This window comes from Desmodus rotundus, chromosome 4, assembly GCF_022682495.2.
Source record: "Desmodus rotundus isolate HL8 chromosome 4, HLdesRot8A.1, whole genome shotgun sequence".
Classification (NCBI taxonomy): Eukaryota; Metazoa; Chordata; class Mammalia; order Chiroptera; family Phyllostomidae; genus Desmodus; species Desmodus rotundus.
The window spans coordinates 125,070,664-125,093,355 of record NC_071390.1 but is presented as its reverse complement, the minus strand read 5'-3'; the positions used below and the strand labels follow the sequence as shown (position 1 = coordinate 125,093,355).

General features: G+C 35.0%; 1 protein-coding gene across 1 annotated transcript in view; it reads left to right on the top strand.

Moving 5' to 3' along the window:
• LOC112320727 (transmembrane protease serine 11C-like) overlaps window positions 1-22,692 on the top strand; it is a 55,557-nt gene that overhangs the window by 22,400 nt on the left and 10,465 nt on the right. The window contains exons 4-6 of the mRNA XM_053923475.1: window positions 1,899-1,966; window positions 5,347-5,510; window positions 19,708-19,746. Of these exons, the coding sequence (XP_053779450.1) occupies window positions 1,899-1,966; window positions 5,347-5,510; window positions 19,708-19,746 (271 nt within the window). The remainder of the gene's footprint in view (window positions 1-1,898; window positions 1,967-5,346; window positions 5,511-19,707; window positions 19,747-22,692) is intronic.

The following is a 22,692-nucleotide window of genomic DNA, read 5'->3' as shown; positions in this document are numbered from 1 at the left end:
TGTTTCCTCCTGTTCTGTTTTGATAAGCACCTGATCTGTTGTATTCCTTTCTCTGGATGATGGTCTCCTTTATTATCATTTTTCCTTGTTGGTATATTGGGGCCACTGTTTTGCTGGGTACAAATTGGGAGGTAAGATGTTCTTAAATACTATAGGCTGAAGGTTGGGCAGCAGTCATTCTCCATACCAAGCTTCCATGGTGGAAGTCTTCCAGCTCCCCATTTTCTGCCCACCATACTAGCTTAGCCTCAGGAGCAAGGAGTCTTTGGCCCCCTTTGCAGTTCCTTCTTGGCCATATTGGGGCTATGGAAACCCACTCACATGGTCCAGTGTCAACTTGATCCCTGGGCATCCATAAGCCTCTGTTGCCCTAGCTCTTCTGAGGGCATGTTGTGACTCCATCTTTGTACAGGGCTTTCAGGTTGTTCTCTAGGTTCTTCCCTGACCCATGGAAAAGAAAGTTCCTCATCATTTCCCTGCTTCCAAGACTTCCATTAAATCCAAACCCACTCAACTCCAGGAGAGGCAGATATATTAGAACTTGGAATGAAAGAGAAATATGGCACAGTTTAGCTATTATCTAGTTAGAATTCTCCCATTCATTATATTTAAGAATAACATCCAGACTCTTACCATGGCCAACAAAGTTCTCAACAAAATACCTACATAGACAACCTCAACTTATACACTCTCTCTTGCTCACTTTAGTTGAGTCACAACCTTTGTTTCTATCCCCCAATTATACCAGTTTCATTCTTATTTGTCGCCTACTGTTCCTTCCATCTAGAATACTCTTCACTGTTTTAATCACTCAGGTCTCACTCAAATGTCACCTCTTCAGAAGTCTGACTTGATTATTCAAATAGTGTCCCCTGAATGACTATATCACTTTATTTTACATTTTTATATCACCTAACACTATCTCAGATTATCATATTTACATATTTATTCTTTGGTCTGCTTATTATCTGTTTCCTGTTTTAAATCTCTAAGAAAGAATGGATCTATCTAATTAGTTCATAGTTTTATTCCAATAAACATTTATTGAATCAATGAACACATTCTGATTGCTTTGGAGCAGGAGGAAAAATAAAAATTAAATCTTTGCAATTCCAATAACAAGTCAGTTTTTGAAGGTTTGTGTTTGCCAAAGTAAAAGTCACGGGCATTGTAATCTGATGTCTGGTGCTCTGCGAAGGTCCCACAGTGGGAAATCACCATTAGGATGAGATCAGGAGCAGCTGGAAAAATCATTTTTTTATAAAATTTCCCTGAGAGACACCTACATATCCCACTTTGAACCAGTCAGTAGCATATAATTACAATAGAAGTCAAAATGGTTTGCAGTCCAGACATGAAAGGAGGCTGCACAGTAAAGAAAAAGAAAAACGCTCCTTTTGGGGACATTTCTGTCAAGTTTTATATCACCAATGTTCAATAAAAGGCTGAACATGGAAGAGAAAATCTATTATTTGGTTTTTTGAATCCACCTCTTCAAAATGAATATTCTGATATATATGCTGCTTTTAGAGACAAATATTTTTGTCTCACTGTGACACACAATTTTTTGATGTAAAAACACTTTTGAATGAACTGAGTCAGTATAAAGGTAATTTTCAAAAAGGTGTATATTTAACACATTGCATCTTTTTCCTAAATGAGTCATTATCTGGGGAAGTTTTAATGCTATGCATTTGATGATATTAAGGAATTAGTTAATTCCTGGGATGTAAGTAGTAGTAAAATGAAACCAGTTTGACCATTTCATGATAACTGGTAAGCTGAATGATGGGTACATGGGTTTGTTACACTATTCTTTCTGCTTTCATGTATGTTTGAAGTTCTCCACAATGAAAACTTAAAAAAATGTAATCATCATGCATTTTACTTTTTAACAGATAAATGAAACGTTTCATGGATCCAAAATGAGAAGACAGTATGTCAAATCTCATGTTGTCCAAGTAAGGTATATAAAATAGCCTGAAAGGCACAGAGAAGAAACTTCTGTCCTTTGCTTTCATATGTCACACTCAACATAATATCTTTGCTTGCTATACAATTGAAAGGTTGAAAGAAATTTCAATTGGGGCTTCAAAACCACTAGCATTAAATGCGAAAGAAAAAGATGTTCAAGGTCTATTGAGAAATTATTAAACCAGAATCAAGAAATTCAGTTGATTGTGAATTTCACATAAAGGTTAAATGGGTTTGTTTTTTATTTTAAAGCACAAAGTAAAAAAAGCAAATCTAAAATCAGGACATGATTTCAAAATAAAGAAAGAATAGGTAAGATAAGAGTCACATACAGAATGTGTGACCCAGGAGTGGCCAACTGGTAGCTAATGGGCCAAATGTAGCTTAGAGTGTGGATTAAATGTAAAAGTTGGGAAATTTCATATAAAAAAAGGACTTTCAGAATATTGAAAATTCAAAAGATGCGACAACACAGAGCCCCCATTCCCACGTGGTACCAATGCACTGAGATTGGGGCTTTGTGGTTTGCAGAAGTCCCAAATATTCCTGCAAGGTGTGCACATGGCTTTTACGTGACCTTTCTACCCCTCTAAAACTCCAGTTCTCCATCTATTTTCTGGCAGTGAAGATGTTTGTGCAAACACTCAACCGGCAATAGATAGGAAAAAATAATAATTATGAGCACAAATAGAAATGTTTGAAAAATATGCTTTGGAATCTACCTCTCCTTAAAATAAGAACTTGTGGTATTTAACTCGCTAGGTTTATTTTTAAATAATTCATATTCTTAACTTTTTATATATTAATCCATTTAACCTGATGGCAACCCTGTACAGTTTTATTTATTAGTTTCCTATTGTACAGATGAGGAAATTGAAGCAAAGGTAGGTTAGGTCATTTGCCAAGGTCACACATTTAATAAATAATAAAGCTGTAGTTTGAACCCGAGCAGTCATATCTAGCTTATTTCATCAACTAGTAGTCACTCATGCTCCACTACAATTCATTCCCCACACAGCAGTTAAAGTGAATTGGAAGAGCAGACAATTTCCCTACTTAATATTATCTGATCATTTCCCATTTATTCCAAACTCCTTATATAGTCCACATGGCCCTACCTGACCTGGCCGTCTCTCTCTGACCTCATGTCATACTCTTGTCCTCACTCATGACTTTATATGCACATTGACTCACTATTATTTTTCTAATAAACATGCAAAATTGCATCACTGGCTCTGCCCAAAGAAAACTAAACTCATGTTTTCATGACAGGAAGTGGTTTTACAACTTGGAGTAAGGTGCCCACCAAGGTTAGCCTTTCACCTTCCCACAGAAACTGAGAGGTAGAGGGGCTACCACCTTTGATGGTTACATGTCAAAGAGATGGCTTTTAGGTCCTTGAGAAAGACATTTCTGGGGTTAAAATACAAGAGCCTTTTAAAAGATTTACATAAAATTCAAAGGGGGAGAGGAAGAATTTACAATGACAAGTTTTCTAAAGCAAATGATTTTTTAAAAGGGGTTCTGGGGCCTAGAGTCAGGAAGAAGCCTGTCAAACATTTAATAAAACTGGGGAGAATGTTAAGGCTATCTTGGTCAGGGTTTTTAAACTTGATGTTCCTTCTTTCTGGAACATTCCTCCTTCAGATTTTAGCATGACTCACTCCTCATCATGAGGCTCTTACTTCAAAGAGGTTTTCTATAATGTTCTTACCACCACCCTTCAAATCATTGCTCTATTTTCTTCAGAGAATTTACGGTAAAGATTATTTTACTTCATTGTTTTCTTGTTTATGTCTCTCCTGCTAGCATGATAGCAAGGACCTTGTGGTCTTGTATGAGCTGATACAGCTCCAGTACCTAGAACTATGTCTGGCATACTGTTTGGACTAATTAATGCACATTTGTTAAAAGAGTGAATGAATGAATGAATTGAAAGTTCAGGAATGTAAAGGAAAACAGGCGTTCATCATATAAAACTAAGAAGTATTTCATGAGTCAAGAGAAGATAAAATTAAAATAACTTTTAGTTCATGTTTTTGGTAGAAAAGAGGATCATATTATCCTAATAATGCCAAATTAAGATCCATATGTCTATATTTAGTTTAGTTTATAGTTATTTGACATAGGAGAAAAAGTCAAAATGACATCCCTGGTTTGAAAAATTTTTTAAACAAAATGATATAATATGTCTTTGTCTATTGCATAAGAAAATAAAAAGTTTGTCCCTACAGATCAGACAAGAAAAAATTAGCATTACACCTTCATAAAAGCATTGGAGGTGAGAATGCTTAATAAATTTGCAGATGATAATTAAATGCTTAATATTGTATAAAGGAAGTACAAATAATTCACACATAGCACTCAAAGGAAGAGCATTTTTATACATACCATAAAATATAAGTAATAAGGAATGACATAAAAGTTAACTAATCTTTTGATTTAGAATTATCCTGGAAAAATATTAAAATAATAAGGCTTTATAATCATTTATAATCTTGGATCTTGGTCATGGTTTCTGTTTTTGTTTGTGAGTGTTGTGAAGGTTTGGAAGTGTATGTTTCTAGGAGCTTTCTTTGGTCTCATAAAGCTTTGGGGTAGCTGTGGATTTTCAAACGCCCAGAGGTGAGGAGGCACACAGACAGAGAATAGAGCAGAAGAGACATTCCATCGAGTCAGCAGCAGTTACTCCTTTGAAAATTTCTGTTTTGTTTATTTGTTTTCACTTTGCTTATTTTATATATTTGCATCTTCAAGTCAGAATTACAAATTTAATAAATCTAATCTGATGTTTTTGTTCAGTCGTGATTTCTAACAAGTGAAAAAGAATTGGCCCACTCTTCAAAATTTTGCCTTCATTAAAAAAAAAGAAAAAAAGTGATACTAAATGATTCTCTCATCTTACCTGTTATATTTCATTTTGTTATTTGCCATCGGCATTTTATACAGAGTCCATACTGGACTTATCATGCATAGATACAGCTATATTAATGAATAACTTCTGTGCAGTACTCCAAAATTTTCAAAATACCTCCATATACATTTTCTTATGTGGTGTTTATAATAAACCAGTAAATAACATTCCCATTCCCATTAGAGAGATAAGGAAATTTAGGTATAGAGAATGCCAACAGCTTGCTGCAGTCAAGGTGTGGCAAACAGGGAATCTAGAAAACAAACTTGTTTCCCCTGAGTCTAAATCACAATCTCTTTACCATTCGCCATGTCCAGAAAGTGTCATTTTCATGCCCTTGGTAGAAACTGAAATAGCTTTTAGAAGCTCTGCTTACCAAACTATAGAATGACTCTATTAAGAAATGATAGAGGCTCAGTAAAAAAAGCCTAATTTATTTGTCTCTTTCTATTCTGCAGCCGAGCCAAAGGGAAAGTGGTAATACATGCTGTGCTGAAGTTTATGTCCTACTTTAAATATAAAGCAGCAAAATTTTGGGATAGGATAGAAACCATTTTACATCAGAAGTTAAAAGGTGAAACTGGGTCTTTACATATAGATTCATCTTCGTTTAAATTTTCAGGTAAACATTTTTATGTATGGTGTAGAGTGATTTTCAACTTTTAATCTGAATGTGATATTTTTATGCAATTGAAAATAACACCTGTCTTTAAAAATACTTCATATACAATAAGTGTACTGTTAAAGTGTCCAGGGTTCATTTTAATCAATTTCATGATAAAATATCATCTTTGTATTATTGGAACTAAACCTAACTTGATTATAGTTTTTTAAAAAGTAATCAGGGTCCCAAATAACATATCTTTGCCACACAAAGGCAGCCTTTAACTCTTAAACTGTTATGGCTTGTTTTGTGGGTTATGACTTCTCCCCCTTTTCTTTTGGATGTCTCAGGAATCTAGACTCCTATATTCCACACCTGAGTTTGGATCTCTTTAACATCCAACTTACATCTTGATAGGCCTCTAATGGATTTTGTCTCTCTCACTCTTACATACAATCTAATTTTCATTCTTAGTCACCTAACACTATTGTAAAAGGAAGCTTCTAAAAGGTAGGGACAAATGTCCCATCATTCTCAGGAAATGAGTATCTCTCTAATCTTGATAAAAATACAGCCCATACTTGACACAGCTGAGCTAGGTTGTCAGTTCTCTGGTACAATAAATTTGACCAAGGGCAGAAAAGGATCCTTACCCCTGCAGGAAAAATGAAAAGGACTAAATGTTTGTTGGGTGGAAAAACTAAACTAAGCCAAGGGTTCATTTGCGTGCAACATCAACAGGCTCAAAAAGCAAAACTTGAGCTGGTTCTCCTGGATAAGAAGCCATCACATGGCTGAAGTTTGACTCTTCACATATTACTTGATATTTTCTCTGAGAACCTTCCCTCTCACACAGCTTACTCAATGTATCATGACCTCAAAAGAATACAGACATAAAACAGCTCTCCAATGTATAGAGAAGTTGCCAGCAAAGATATATTTTGGGAAACTCATTTGCTAAAACCACAAACTCACAAGTTAAGAAACAGCATTATATCCCTGGTATTCCTCCAAGCTTCAGAAACATTATGTAGGATACCAGGAAAACAGACTTTCTGGTGTCTTTTCCAGATTTATGATTTTTCTCAGTATTATCTATTATAATGCCATCCTACAATTTTATGGAGAGCAGTGACTATTAAGTGTAATACACTTAAATGTGGATGGTGCTTTGATACTGTTTTAGCCTGCACCTGTTGCTTAGAAACTCCCTCTTTCCTTTCTCAACTCTCATTAGAAGGTAGGTATCTCCTAAAACTGACTAGGGGTTCACAGGTTCAGGGTCAAACCCAGCAGCCAAATGAGCCAGTCCTCCAAAACTACAATGAAAAAAGTTGACACAAACCTCACATTCTGGACAGCAAGACAGCTCTTACTGAAAGGGAAGGTGAATCTTCACTGGTCACCACATAAATGGGTCTGTGGCTTAGGGATCTGTGAAAAGCTTATTTAGGTAGTCAAGGTTGCTATCATAGCATCTTAGCCTGACTTTCTTATGTTGCCTGGTTAGGTCAGTTACTTAGAGCCTGCTTCTGAGTATGTCAAGGTTGTGGGTTTCATTTTTATACAAGCTGTTTAACATAGAAGGAAAAATCAAAACTTCCTACACTGGCCAGTGATATTAGTTACAATGAATGGCTGAATACAGCACCAGTGTTCCTGTATCATTATGCCAAATAGAGGGGATATAGAACAGTGGTTAAGGCCATGAGTACTGCTACGAGAATTAAATCCCAGGTCCTGTACATGTTAGCTGCGTGATTTTGGGAAAATTACTTAAACCCTGGCCAGTGTGGCTCAGTTGGTTGGAATGTCATCCCATAGACTGAAGGGTCATGGGTTCAATTCCCGGTCAGGGCACATACCCAGGTTGCCGGTCACATCCCCGGTTGGGGCACCTACAAGAAGGCAACCAATATTTCTCCCTCTCATCATTATTTCTCTCTCTCTCTCTCTCTCTCTCTCTCTCTCTCTCTCTCTCTCTCTCCCTCTCCCTCTCTAGCTTCCTCCCTTCCTATCTCTCTCTCTCTCTCTCCCTCCCTTCCTCTCTCTCTGAGAGGAATGAAAAAATGTAACTGGATGAGGATAAAAAAAAAATAAAAGCTACTTAACATTTCTGTGCTTCAGTCTAGCCATCTCCTCATGAGAATACTTCATAGAGTTGTAGTTTAAAGACCCAATGCACTTTTTAAAAAAACAAGACTGGTACAGATAAGTATTGTTGGTTTTTGTCTGGAGAAAAAGATGTACTCAAAATATATGTCATGTGGATTGAAGATTTGAAAGTCATCTCTCCCTATAGATAGATGATAGATGATAGATAGATGGATATATAGATAGATCTGATATTACTTTTATTAATAGCCCTGTCCCTACTGAGGCCACACTATGCATTAAAGGGAAAGAACTGGAGGTATTTCTAAAACAGAATGACCTCCCAAAGCTCTAGTGCAATAGGAGTAACTCCATATCACTACCCCTAAACTTCTAATGAAAACAAATTATTTTATCTCATAAGGCCTAATTTCTTTACCTTTAAAAAGGAGATTGTGGTTCATATACTTCATATGAATGCCTGCATAGAATGAGCACTTAATAAATAGTAACCAACGTAATTTTCTTCTATATACACACTTTCAAACAGAATATTTTCCCAGTCATCATGGTTATTCTTCTGATAATGATATACTTGAATATTCACTGCACAGCCATCTAAATCTTAGGGAGTATACCTATATGCTTTCTATATATGGATTCAAAGCAGGATAATAGCCCATTTAAAAAGATTTTACAAGCCTCAGGGGGGGATAAAAAATCAAGGGGGAGGGTAGAGGTGGGGGAGGGAGGTGGGACTGGCTGGGGTGGGGTGGAGGGACGGGGAGAAAATGCAGACAATTGTAACTGAATAAAAATTTTTAAAAAAATTTAAATAATATTTATTTAGATTATATTTAAATATAAGATTCTTTAATATTTGTGTTAATAGTATATAATAGCATCCTCTTTAAATAAGATAAACAAGAGGACTTCAAAAAAAATCAGTGGCAGTTGAACCAAGGAATAAAAATGAATGTTTTTGTAAAATTAAAAAGTTAATCACCTAGTGTCCATTATTAACTTTTCAGTACTTAATATGTCTATGCTTAGGAAAATTGCTTTATGGAATTCTTAGTTATAATACCAAATCATTACCAGGAAAATTTTAGAATTGTCTGTTATTGTCTTAATTTATTTATTCATTTATTGAAAAAATATTGACTCAATATGGAATATGGTTGAGGACATGGATAAAATATTATCTTATTAGTTATTTTTTATTTTTACTAATTTTAAATTCATTTACTTTTTCTAAGCACATATCAAATTATACTAGAATGATATCTAAAAGGAGTATTGTTTGATGATTTTTAAAAAATTCACCATGGATTATCATGGCTAAAAAGCAAAATCTCAGATGATTTTCACTGAGAATTTGTATTCTCTATAAGGACCATGCATGTTAAATTGTTTATTCCAGATGAGTGGCAAAATCAGGAATATTAAAAATAGGTTACTGGTTTTTGGTCCAGATCAAATCCATAAAAATGCATTATTCATTGCACTGTGAACATACGAAAGACTTTAGGGTTGGAAAAGACCTTAGAGGTCTCTGATCTGGTTGTCTCATTTATAGGTAAATAATGAGCAGACCCAAGCCTTGAATTCATGTCCAGTGATTCTAAGTGCTCTGTGCATTTTCTACAATAATTTATGAATCAGTTTAAACCTGAGATCTGCACTGAAAATCTAACTGAGCTGCAGATTTAACATTCTTAGAGTAAAAATAATCTGCCTTCTTTTTCCAAATACGTAGCCAATCGTTCTAAATCCAAATCTTTACACACTGTCTTCAGTTTTAAATCAGTAAAGAAACAATATAAATCCATATCTAACTTAAAAATTGCTGAGAGTTAAAATCAAATAGTATAAAATATTAATTTTAATAAACATTATGAGGTACTTGTACACTTTGCTAAGCACTATGGGGAATTCAAAAAGAAAGAGAGTACATTCCCTCTCAGCAAAAATGCTACATACCCTTGAACTCACACTGAGTGAATTAGTGTATATGAGACAAAAGATACAATTAGTATCATTATTTCAAAAGCATATATTAAGTTTACCCAGCATAAGCAGTGTGATGTGGATTGGACCTAATGTTCTCAACAGTTGGTAAAATTAAACAATGTCTGTAAGCTGCTAGAAGAGAATAAATTAAAACTATTTTTTGTCAACAACATGTCCAAAGGTCTATGTTTTTCAGTCCACTGGCCTCTATGCCCTTGTCACAAATTTTGGCCAACAATTTCAGTAGAAGTTTTATTCCTTTGACACAGCTCTCAGAGAAGCCCATTCTTTTCTTTCATAGCGCTTCCTCAGGTTTTAATTATATATACTAAGGTGATTATTTGATAACTGATTCTCTCTCCCATCAGGTCATAATCTCAATGGGAGCGGAGGCCATGTCCATTTTTATTCCCCGTTATATTTTTAGAGCTTAGCATAGGTCCTGGCATGTAGCAGTTAATGGTCATTGGGTGAATTAATGAATTCCATAATACCAAAGCTGCAACTGAAAACCAGAAAAGGAGAAAAAGTACATATACATATACATGTATGTGTGTGTGTGTATGTGTATGTATGTGTATGTATACACACACACACATATATACATAATATATATTCTGGTGAGTATAAGAATTGAGGAGGGCTGATGGCAAGTATGCTACATGTATACTACTAGTAGACATTGCTACCCCAGATTTAGGATGTAAAGAGCTTCATCTATTAAGACCCATGAACACAATGTGTAATTATATTTTCCACTCAATCCTGAATTCCATGAAAAATGACAAAGCTACTACATTCCTAGATACTAATAATCAGTGAGGGATCAATGTTTTCTCCATTAATTCTAAATTTACCATATTTTTTGGACTATATAATGCACTGGACCATAAGACATATCTAGGTTTCAGAGGAGGAAAATAGGGAAAAAATTTGAAGCAAAAAATGTGGTCCTGCCTCCTGTGACCCTGCTGCACCGCCACTGCCCCCCCACTCCAGTGAGCCAGGTAAGCTACATTTGGACTATAAGACGCACTCCCATTTTCCTCCCAAATTTGGAGGGAAAAAGTGTGTCTTATAGTATGAAAAATATGGTACTAGATAAGAAGCTTTTAAAATTAACTAGTTAGCATAAACCTAGAAAAACCTTTGATACATAGTTTTCCCAGCCCATGAAAGAAGTTTCCTGAAAAATTTCTCAAAAAGTGAATTTCCCAACCTGATACCATTGATGTCATGGGGAAACTTTTTATACATTTCCAAACCCCTAAATTTATATTCACATATATGCTTAAATAATATCACAGTCCTTTAAAATAGAGGTGATAATCTCAATAGTTAAAATCAGTTAACATAATTTTCCTTTATAATATAACTACATATATGATCTCATTATTTTATAGCTTAAAAATCAAACTGAAACATACATATGATATTTAATGTTTATGTAATTCAAAATTTAATGCAAAAAAGGAAAAACAAGTTAAACAATGCAAGTGATAGCTCACCAAACAAGTTGACCTCACAGCATGATGCATTTGACCCTCACTGCCATAAACTCTCAAGCAGGAAGCTAAGAAGAAAATGTAACACTAGACTAGATATAACAACTACGCAAATGAAAAGATGACCACATGGTGGCTCTCTTCTGGAAGCTCTGGAAGGAAAAATCCAAGTCATTCCTTAATAAAAGTAAAGAGATACCTCGCAAGCTGAAGTGAGGTTTCTAAATAAACTTCCTTATAAAGTTGAATGCTCATAACTTTAATGGGCATATTTAAGGGTATGACTAATTTGTTTTAAATGATAACCATTTCCTTAACAATGTCTGTATATACTAGTACACTTAACCATCTATTAAATAGGTATGAAAAATATTTTAAATATTTAATGCTAAATTGTAATTGGTTAAAATAAAAACTTGAAAAATGTTGAACAGAAAGACTAATAATATAGCACTTCATTTACAGATGACTGTCCTGGACCACTGTTAAGAGTTGTACAGGAAGAATAAAGCTCTGGCCTAGCACTCATTTGCGAGCAGCTGGTCAATACTGACATGTGGGTGATTGACAGAACACAACTCTTTCATGTGCCTTGATCCTGAGACAAAGCATGGCTTTATTTGCACTCTGCTTTAAGTGATTGACTAACCAATCATTCTTTGGTAAATCCTAGAGGACAATTTTTAAATTTTTTTTATTGTTGTTCAGTTATAGTTGTCCCCATTTTTCCCTCATTACTCTCCCCCCACATATTCAATCCCCCCTCCATTGTCCTTGTCCATGGGACCTTTATACATGTTCCTTGACTTGACCCTTCCCCTTCTTTCCCCCATTAACCCCCTCCCCCCTCCCCTCTGGTCACTGTCAGTTTGTTCTTTATTTCCATGTCTCAGATTCTATTTTGCTCACTTATTTGTTTTATTGATTAGGTGCTACTTCAGGTGAGATCAGATGGTATTTGTCCCTCACTGCCTGGCTTATTTCACTTAGCATAATGCTCTCTAGATCCACCTATGCTGTCACAAAGGGTAGGAGCTCCTTATTTCTTGCTGCTGCATAGAATTCCATTGTGTAAATGTACCATAGTTTTTTGATCCACTCATTTACTGATGGGCACTTAGGTTGATTCCAACACTTGGCTATTGTAAATAGTGCTGCTATGAACATTGTGGTGCAGAGGTTCTTTTGAATTGGTGTTTCAGGATTCTTAGGGTATAATCTCAGCAGTGGAATTGCTGGGTCAAAAGGCAGTTTCATTTTTAGTTTGTTGAGGAAATTCCATACTGTAAAGCATATTATTGCCCAGAGTGTCCTTTCTTAACCAATCTTCAGCTCTATAAATCTGTTTTATTAATGAAATATTTCTTGAAATATTCTAAGTAGTATGAAACCTTGACCATTGACAATTCATTACAAATAACTCTTTCTAAATAGACAAATTTCTGAATAGTTTACATTTTGTATTTTAACAAAATATAAAAGTTCTCTTTAAAATTATATTTCTACAAAAATCTTTCTCAAACTTACCAACTACTTTCCTGAATTACCATGGATATCCATCAATATATAGTTCTTACAGTTGTGCCCTCTGGGCATTTAGGAAAATGTAGGGTTATCGGTGCCTTCACCAAATGACCCCAGTATTTGGGGTTTTGAGCTGTTGTTCTTTATATTTTATTTCTTTCTCATACATCAATGTTAAGCAGAGTTCTTGCTGTCAGATCTATTTTTCTCTTTTTCATATTCATTCCAAATATTCTACAGTACTTATATAAGAAATTAGAAGAGCAAAGTCTTTAAATGAGCATGTGTTGAGCCTTCTTATTTAATTATGTACACTTTAGTGAGTTGGTCTATCTATCTGTCGGATCCTCAGATATCCTTGTTTCCTGATTCTTGACTTTATCCCAGAGAAAATGCTGTCCAGTCTTCTGAGAGATGTGGAGCACTATTCCTGCTGGTAGTTCAAAATACCTTTCAATAAAGCCAGGAATTTATTTAAAGTCATATTTTTAAGTATTTTTAAAATGCAACCTGAAGTTAGATTTTGAATTACATATTATTGAACCATACAGCTATATATTAGACACTGCTCAGATACTTTAAGAGAGTTTAATATTAATAGAGAGTCATTGCATTAAAGGAGTCACTATCAACAAGGCACACGAGACATATATTCACAAAAATGTCCTTGAACTAAGAATGGTCTTCCAAGCTAATCGTTTTTATTTTCAAGTCTGCATGAGAGGAACATACATTATGATTTTATAATAGTTATTTTTATAGTCAGGCATTAATTTTAAATTATTAATATTAAAACACTCCATACAGTGGGCCAATTCAGTTAACTGCCTGAGGTACTTGTTTAGATCCATTTGGAGTGACTCAGTTGTAAACACACAAAAAGTCTCTGAGACTCCAGATCAAAATAAGCAGGCTACAAATAGACCAGACTCCAACAGATTTTATTCAGTGGCGTTCTAAACTGGTCTTGCCAATTTAAATCCAGTGTACCTAGGAAAAGTCCTGAACTCCTGCCATATGCCCTCTGCATCACAACCTTTCCTTGACACTTCTTGACTGAATTCTCAATCTTGTTCTCCATGTTAGATAGAGATCTTTATTTCAGCTATTTGTGGTTTTGCATTTGTATTTTTTGCTAACACTGAAGTTCTCAGAAACTTAACCCTTATGGCTGGGATCTTAATAGCTAGGCTAGCTCTTGCTACCTTCCCTCAAAATGCTTGGGTTCTTGTATCCATGAGTTGAACACCTGGATCCCAGATACTACTGTCCTGATGTACAGCATCCTCCACCTGAGGTTCAGATACATTTGTGTGATGGTTAGTTTTATATGCCAACTTGACCGGGCCATAGGATATTCAGTTCTCTAGTTAAACATTATTGCTAAGTTTCCCTATGAGGATGTTCCCAGAAATCATTAGCATTTGAATCAGTGAAGTAAGGAAGATTGATTGCTTTCCATGATGTGGGCATCCAATCCACTGAGGCTCTGAGTAGAACAAAAAGACAGAGAATGGGTGAATTCTTTTCTCTGGCTGACTGACTGAGCTGGAACATTGGTTTTCTCTTGCCTTTGGAGTAGAATTTTCACCACTGGCATTTCTGGGACTCCAGCTCACGGATGGCAGATTATGGGACTTCTTAGCCTCCATAATTTCCCATGAACCAATTCCTCATAATAAATGAATTTTAAAAATAGGTTCTGTTTCTCTAAAGAACACTGCCTAACACAACCTGCCAGAGTGCATTGCCAATCAGCGTCAAGCTCAAATCAGTTCAAACTTGCTGTGGGTTCTTGGAAACCTCCCTTGACTCACATACTCCTAAGAGGTCAACTGTACATAAAGCAAGACCAACTCCCCTACCTCCTTCCAAGTATGTCCTAGCTTTTATCCTTTTCCCAGAATATTAATCTTTTGAGGCCATAGGATTCCTTATATCTAGCTTGATTGGATTATAACATAATCAAAATTAAGAGTGATAAGTTTTAGGTTAAAAAGTTTATACTTTGGTAAGAATAATGGTTACATTAAGAGCTATTAAATCATAAAAGACATAGTCCAACTTTGATTTCTAAAATTTCTAAAATTTTACCTGATAATATTGTGTAAAATGAACAGAGGATAGGGTCTTTTAGCAGAGACATCAGTTGGAAAGGAATTACAATGGTCCAAATGTGAAGAAATGAAAACCTGAACTATTATAGTGAAAATAATATTAGAAATAATAGACATATGTCAAAGATAATATACTTATAGAATTAAGTATAGTAATAAACTTAACAATTACATGTGAGGCACAATAGTGAAAAGAACTGAATACAACATCCAAATTTTAAGTCTGAGTAATTAGGGGGACAATAACTTCATAGAGAAATAGAAGGCAATGGAGGAGTGAATTATAGGTGATTGAATTAGATTTTGAGTATTAGAATATATATCTCCAGGGAAAGTTATTTCTCAAGCATTTGAAAATAAAGGACTGATCCTCCAGAGGAAGCTTGGGACTAAAACCATAAATATGCATATGATAGTGATTCTCAGAAGGTGATGATGAAGTCCTTATAAAGGAAAGAATTGCCAAAAAATATAGAAAGATGAGAAAATGTTGAGTCAAAATAATGACAAAACCAAATGCTGGCAAGGACGTGAAGAAACTGAGTCACTTATACAATGCCCGTGAAAACGTAAAATGGCACATTCACTCTGGAAAACTCTTTGGTGGGTTCTAAAAAATTAAACAGGCAACTACCATACAACCCAGCAATTTACTGGCTTCGAGAAATTTGGAAATCTTTTTGATTCTGAAAATATCATTATGGAGCTACTCCTACTAAAACATAATAATGATATTTCATCTTCTATTTTAGCATCCTGAAATCTTTTGATACTCATAAACACTTTAGATAAGATTGTGAGGGTACTAAAACTATTAGAAAAAAAACACTGTGATTCTTCTTTCATATGACTATTTCTTTCCTGCTTCTCTTAATGAAATAAATGTTAAATAATACCATATAGTAAATGCCAATTTTAATTTCCCCCTTAGAGTGGTTTCTTTTTCTGATAAGATACACACCCAAGAGCTTTTATTAAAGCTCATAACAGTCAATAAGGACAAGAAAAGACATCCAAAATATTAATAGCTCTATGTTAAAAAGAAAGAAATATTTTTACCGTGTCTATCAACATAAGCCAGATAAAAATTTAAACTTAAGACTTCAGAAATTTCTTCCAAACTAGCTTTTCTATTCTTTGTAGGCTGTACATTATGTGTCTCTTATTTAGAATTTCTGAAGAAACACAGAAGAATCCTATGAGGTCTGAGTAAGAAAAAATAGTTGTGGTTTGTGTTTAATGATAGCTTACTTGTGCAACCTCAAAAACCAAGCAATTATTATGAATTTACTCATAAGTGTTGCATAAAATAAATCTATAAATTCTGTTATAGTTGTAATTGGGTCTATTAACTACTGCTTAAATATTTTTATTTTTATGTAGTTTTTCAAATAAGTATAGTTCCCAGAAGAAATCATTTTTTAACTATAAGAAAGATACATTTAAAACAAGCATCTTGAAATAAGTTCCAGAGAAAAATGTTTAAGTTCTTCACAATGAAGAAGTGAATATGACAAGGTGATGGTTATTTTGTATCAAAAACTACTAAATTGAGATTGGCAAGGAAACATGAAGGAAGCTAAGGCATTTACTGAGAAGAGGGAGATAAGAAGGAAAACTTCTTGGAGCAGCTACCTTTTAAGACGGGTCTTAAAGAAAGCACTGGATGTGGACTGAAAGGAATTACAAAGTATTCTTCGCTGGATAAAACACCAGAGCTGTCTCATCAAATGCAGACCTCCACAAGTACTTAGGAGAGCCAAGCTAGACACTTCCCAGTCTGAAAGCACTAATCCTAAATATTAACTTCCTGTCCCACGTGCTTTCAAAACAGCCCCGGAGACACATAATGAGAGCATTTCAAAAGCATAAGGCAGGTAATTACTCCCATTGTCCACTACTCACTACATCAACACAGCTGTCTAAATATGCTCCTCAGTACATGCCTGCCCTCTCTTCATTACAGTAGTCTCTTGTACTGCTTCCAAAGCTTAAGATCAACAATGGCTAAGTCATAGGAAAAGTATATATATTACCAAATACAAATAAATATTTATGATTTGTCATGTTTCTTAAAATCTGCATAAAAGTAAAAAAACAAAAACTTGGAGCACAGTTCTACCTTAACATCTACAACCTGAATATATAACTAGTTATTAAGTTTAATCAACATAAAATTTTAATTCATTAAATCTTAAAACATTTTTTAAAATTTTACCTTCAAAGTCAAAATGATGAATGTATTGAAGATATGTGCTGTGCAAAACAAATCTACATCACTCTGAGGAATGAAAAATGGTGTTCAATATCTGAACATAGATAAAATTTTCAGTCTAATTAGAAGCTTAAAGAAAAGCATTTACTGTTAAATATGCAGCCGGGTGACTAATCAAAGCCTTCAGTGAGTGAAGGACTCAGATTTTGACCAACCACAGTCCAGGTCCACACTCTATTCCTTTGCCCTTTAATGCAGGCCAGTCATATTAATGCTCTAAAGTAGCTTTTTTTTTTTAAGTGAAAATCGTTTAATGCTTGAAACCTAGGAAAGCTGTCTGAAAATTAGGAATAATGAACTAGTGTGGCATTTAGACTCAAAGTAATAAGCTCACCTGAGCTTAAAACCTCCGGATATGTAAAATTTATATTATAAATGTATCTGCTGCTACTGTAAAACTCTTCCTTATACTTTAGAATCACACAGTTTAGTTTATTATTATGTTTCAGATTTTTTTTCAAGGAATAAAATAGTCACCAGATATCAGACTTTAAGGCAGTTCTCACTCTTTTGAATAAATACACTAAAGTTGCATTTCTTGTTTCCTAACCCCAGAAAGACACCAAATATGAAACACTTAGAGAACCAAAAGTCCATTTAGAGAGTATTTAAGCATCTTTTCTAATCTAAACTTCAACAGTGAGTGAATTATGCTTGTTTTCTCCACAGTAAAATTAATTTCTTGATTAATTTTGTCACCAGCTGTTCCTATTCCCCTATTACCCCTATATGTTAAGTGACTTTTCTTGGTACATCTACTTTTCTACACATACATCTGTCATAACACTCATCACATAATATTATATTGTCTCCTTTGTTGTATATCTCTTCCACTAAACTCCAAATTCATTGAGGACGGGGGCCGTGTCTATTCTTCTTTGATTCCTGACCCATGGGAGAAGACCGATGCACATTTGCTGCGCTGTTTTTAAAACTGCTTTGTCCTATCCATTGATGAGATAAGACAAATTATCTTCTTTTTGGCAGTGGCAGTGCTATTGTTTTTGGTTACTTCCTTTATATGGTACTTTGTAAACAGAGTATCTTCAGTTACAGCACTGCGTCCTTGATTCAGAGGTAAATCCATACGAGTTCCAGCCTTTGAGTGTGAGCCAAGGGACTTCAAAGGAAGAAAACACAGTGACTCAGACCAAAGGAGTTATGGTTTAAGTCATTTCCCCATTCATTGTACCTGTCTGTCTTCTACCCACACAAGCGATAGTTATTCTATTAAATTCTAGGATAATGCATACAACTATTACGAGTAAATTATAGCCCTGGCCAGTGTGGCCCAGTGGTTGGAGCATAGTCCCATAGGAAAGATTTGCAGGTTCAATTCCTTGTTGGGGCACATACCTAGGCTACAAGTTCGTCCCTGAACTCTTAGGATCCCCAGTCCCAGCACGGAATCCCAGCGTGGTTGTGTAGGGAGGCAACCAATTGATGTTTCTCTTGCATTGATGTTTCTATCCCTCCCTTCCCCTCTCCCTTCCTTTTTCTGTCTCTCAAAAAAAAATGAAAATGTGAGGATTTTTTTTAAAGTAAATTATAAGTCAGAAACATTTCTTTCCTACAGCAAGTCATGAATCATTAAAGAAAACCTCAAAGAAAGAGGAAAGTTCTGCAAACATGGAAGAGTTCCTAAATAATTGGTTCTTAAGGAATATGAATTAACATTTTTCTGGTCAAGTTAAGCAAGTTTATTTCCCAAAATTTTAATGTGGTTTGATGTATTTTACCAACTGCAAAAAGCTGAAAATTAAATTATAAAGGTACCATGTTGAACAAAAATTAGCCTCTGGAAGGCAATTATGAGGGATTAGGTGGAAATATGCCACCTTCCTGTAATAGTTAGGTGTGGCGCACGTCTACTCATAGTCCATATCTGACTTCCGAGTTGCTGAATTGTTCAGACAGGTTGACTTTCTGGTAAAGGATTCTTTTGTCTCCCTGGTTTGTTGTGCAACCTAATGTAAAAGTATGTAACTGTAATTGGCATATGGAACTGGATACTCCCTCCTGGATTTATAGAAACCCAAGAGCATAATAAAATTAACCATTGACATTTATAGTTTTTAATTTATAGAGCAACTAGAGATCCTTTCTTGAAGAGAAACGTAAGTAGAAATGGCTAGGGATTTAAGTTCTCTGCATCTGAAATCTGAACATTATAGGGATTCATTTGTTCGCTCCTCATACACTTCCTTCATAAATTGACCAGGTTTACAATTTTGTAAGTATGTGGAATTTTGCAATTTTGCAGAATTATCGGGAGTAAATCTCATCCTGTAATATTTCCTAGATGCTAGAAATGAGTAAGCAATGTTAAAGTCTGCTTTACTACTAAAGTAAAAAAACGTTTTTTGTTATCCAAAATGAATGGAAAATGAATGGCATAATTAAATGTTCTGAATAATTAAAACATCACACAAAGGGAATTAATTTTAAAAGAATCAAAATATATCAAAATTATTTATTATGGGGGACTTGAGAGTTTTTTTAGAAACAGAAAAATGAACACTAAGGTGTTGTTACTCTCTATGCTAATAAACATAGTCATGGTTGAATAAATGCATAAAAATACATAAAAATGTATTCCCAACAGCAAAGTAATTAATATTAATGAATATTAAAATAGTGCGTTTATAAATGTAAATATTTCCATTTCCTTTTCCTTTGACTTTTAGACATGGAAATGCCAAAAGCAGAAAATCTTCTCAATACCTGTAAGTTCATCAGCAAAGTTATTTTCTAGTGAATCTTAATTCCTTGCATGGAAAAAAGGCCTCCACTTGAGTCAATGTGGTGTTCATAACTGTATAATGGGAAGCCTGGTTTTAGAAACTTGTGTGAAGGTGACGGTAGTTGACCTTAAAATAACTGATATCATAGATTTAAAATGAGGAATACATTATCACATGCCATAATGGCAGAGGGGATCTAGGGTTATACAGCAATAATGAAGAAATTAGAATCTAAAACGAGCTCATCAGTTTTGAGCCCCAGATCTGCCATTTCCCACTGGATTAATTTATACAGGTTTTTTAACCTCTCAAGTCTGAACTTCGAAGTTGTTGTGGAGAGAAAAAAATGTAGCACAAGTAAAATACTTACAAAAATTGAAATACTCTTCCCTCTTCAAACTGCACATCTGTGTGGAGCTAGATTTTCTTCAGATACTTTGACCAAAACAACATATCACAAAAGACTGAAACAAGAAGCAGATATAAGAATTCAGTCATCTTTAAGACAGACTTGCAAATCATAAAACAATGTTTTTCCCTAATTATATTGTTTTAAAAATACACATGTTAAAAAATAAAAATGTCTAATTTATGCTAAAGAAAAAAGAGTGTACATCTTATTATAAGCGTTCAGTAGATGTCAGCTGCTTGATTTTCTCTTCTGCCTATGAAAACTTCAGATTTAGAAATTCACTATGGAATTCTGACCCCACACACCAAGCTCGGTGTGCTGAAAAGTTAGCTGCCTTACATGCAAGCAGCCTCCTGGCTGGCCAAGACATTCTGCTTCCATCCTCCCAGTAGCTTCCCTGGGAAATGTGATCCCCAGGGTCGCTACAACCTGATGCAGGCTGTCAGGAAACACTGCTCTCTTCCAGGAGCGACACCGAATGGGGTAGCTGGATTAGAGGAATCTCCCTCCAGAACCAGGTAACACTGACCCTGGTGGCTCTTACTCTCCTTCAGTCACAGCAAAATTATTTCTGAGCAGCTTAGTCAAAACTTAAACACAAAGTTTATTAGATTACTTTTCTCTCTGATATATTTGGACTGAACCATCCTCAAGCAACTTAATAAGATGTCTTCAAGTCACTTATTCCAATTAAAATTTTAGTACTAATGTGATCAAAACCTGCGATTAGGATTTGTCAGGTTGGTAGAAGAGAGGTATTCAAGACACAAAGAGAAGCAGTGGTAAGAACGAGATCAGCCAATTTATCTATCCCTCAGCTGGAACACTAAACAACCATCCAGGTTGGTGTTCCGAATTTGACTTGGTCTGAGATTTTGATTTTACCTTAAAGAAAAGGGGAGAATGGAAAGGTAGGCAAGCAAAACCAAACAGGGTTAAAGAAAAAATAGAGTTTTGGTACATGACATAAAGTATTTAAGTGCATCAATAGGTGACGAAGTAAAAGTTAGAAGGGTAGGAAGGCTGTAAGAACTTGGTAGATTCTCTGATATTCCTGAAAGTCTCAGCCAGAGAATGTTCATTACATCCCCAAATCCTTGAAATGTACCATATGGCCTTTTTTGATATAACAAAAGCTACAAGTAGCCATGTAAGATTTCAGCAAGGTAATAACAAGGTAATACTGCAGAGGTAGCAACAGAAAGCTTAACAGAGAACTCGAATGGCAGTTGATGCATAACTATAAATTATATTAAAATTCTGAGTAAGGGCAGAAACAGGGGAATTAAGAGTGGCCCAGGGCAGGTTCTCCTAGCTCACAGAAAATCATCTTTGTTTTTATTCCCTTTGAAGGAAGTTGAGTAAATGCCAACTTCCTTTAGGAGTGGTCCAAACAGAAGGGAAGATAGGGAGGAACCATTATACCTTTGGGTTCTGGATTGTTTGTTTTTATCCTCTGTAAGGGACATGATTAGGGAGTGGAAAGAACAAGGAGAAGGAAGTTACATGCAGTGAATCAATGTGAGAGCTCTCCTATCCAAAATAGCAATCCCATAGGCTCTCTTTCAGCTCAGTGATTTTTGTGAAGAGGATAAAAACTGAGGTTCGGGCTGCATCAAACAGGACAATCTGGAATCAGAAGCAATATACAAACTTGAGGGCTTCAGAGGGCTGGTGAAGGCCCTTTAAAAAGTCTACATGTCCCTCTCCTGTGCTTCTAATTTCTTTCAACCCTCAAGAAAGAATATCTCAAGATACATCTCATCACATATAATTAAAAACATCTCTGTAAAGCAATGGACCATCTTACCTTTCCAATTAATTTAAGTTGCATTCTTGATACAAATTCCTTTCTCTAACTCAGAGTTTCTTCACTTTCACACTATTGACATTTTGGGCCAGATAATTCTTTGTTTCAGGGACAGTCCTGTGTGTTATAGAATTTTTAGCAGCATCCACAGCCCCTGCCCACTAGATACCAACCCCCCACAATTCTTACAACAAAAATATCTCCAGATATTATCAAATTTATCCTGGGGATGGAGGGTGCTGTGCAGAAGTGCTACTGACTAAGAGCTACTACTTTAAACTATGTTCACAGCATTGATTATGGCAAGTTTTTTGCACTCTTTAAATGCTTAGGTACTTAACACATTACAGAAAAGGGTTTTGCAGTCAAATTTTTTTTCAAGAAGTCTCTTGAATTAATAGACTGTATAGGCTTCATTTTTACAAACATTTGTTGAGCTCCTTTTACATAATAGATTCTCTGGGGTGGCTTCTGGAGATACTTTATTTTTTTTTAAGATACAGTTCCTGTCCTCTTAAGCTATTTATTAATGAAACTGATAATATTTAGTAAAAGATACCATAAATTATTAAGGTATAAATTCAGTGCTTTATTTTGAGTAACATGAGATACTCAAAAGAATCAGAGAGAGAGTCAGACAGATAAAATAATAATGAAGTCGTAATATTACTGCAGATTTGCTTTAAAGACTTAAGGGTCAAGCAGT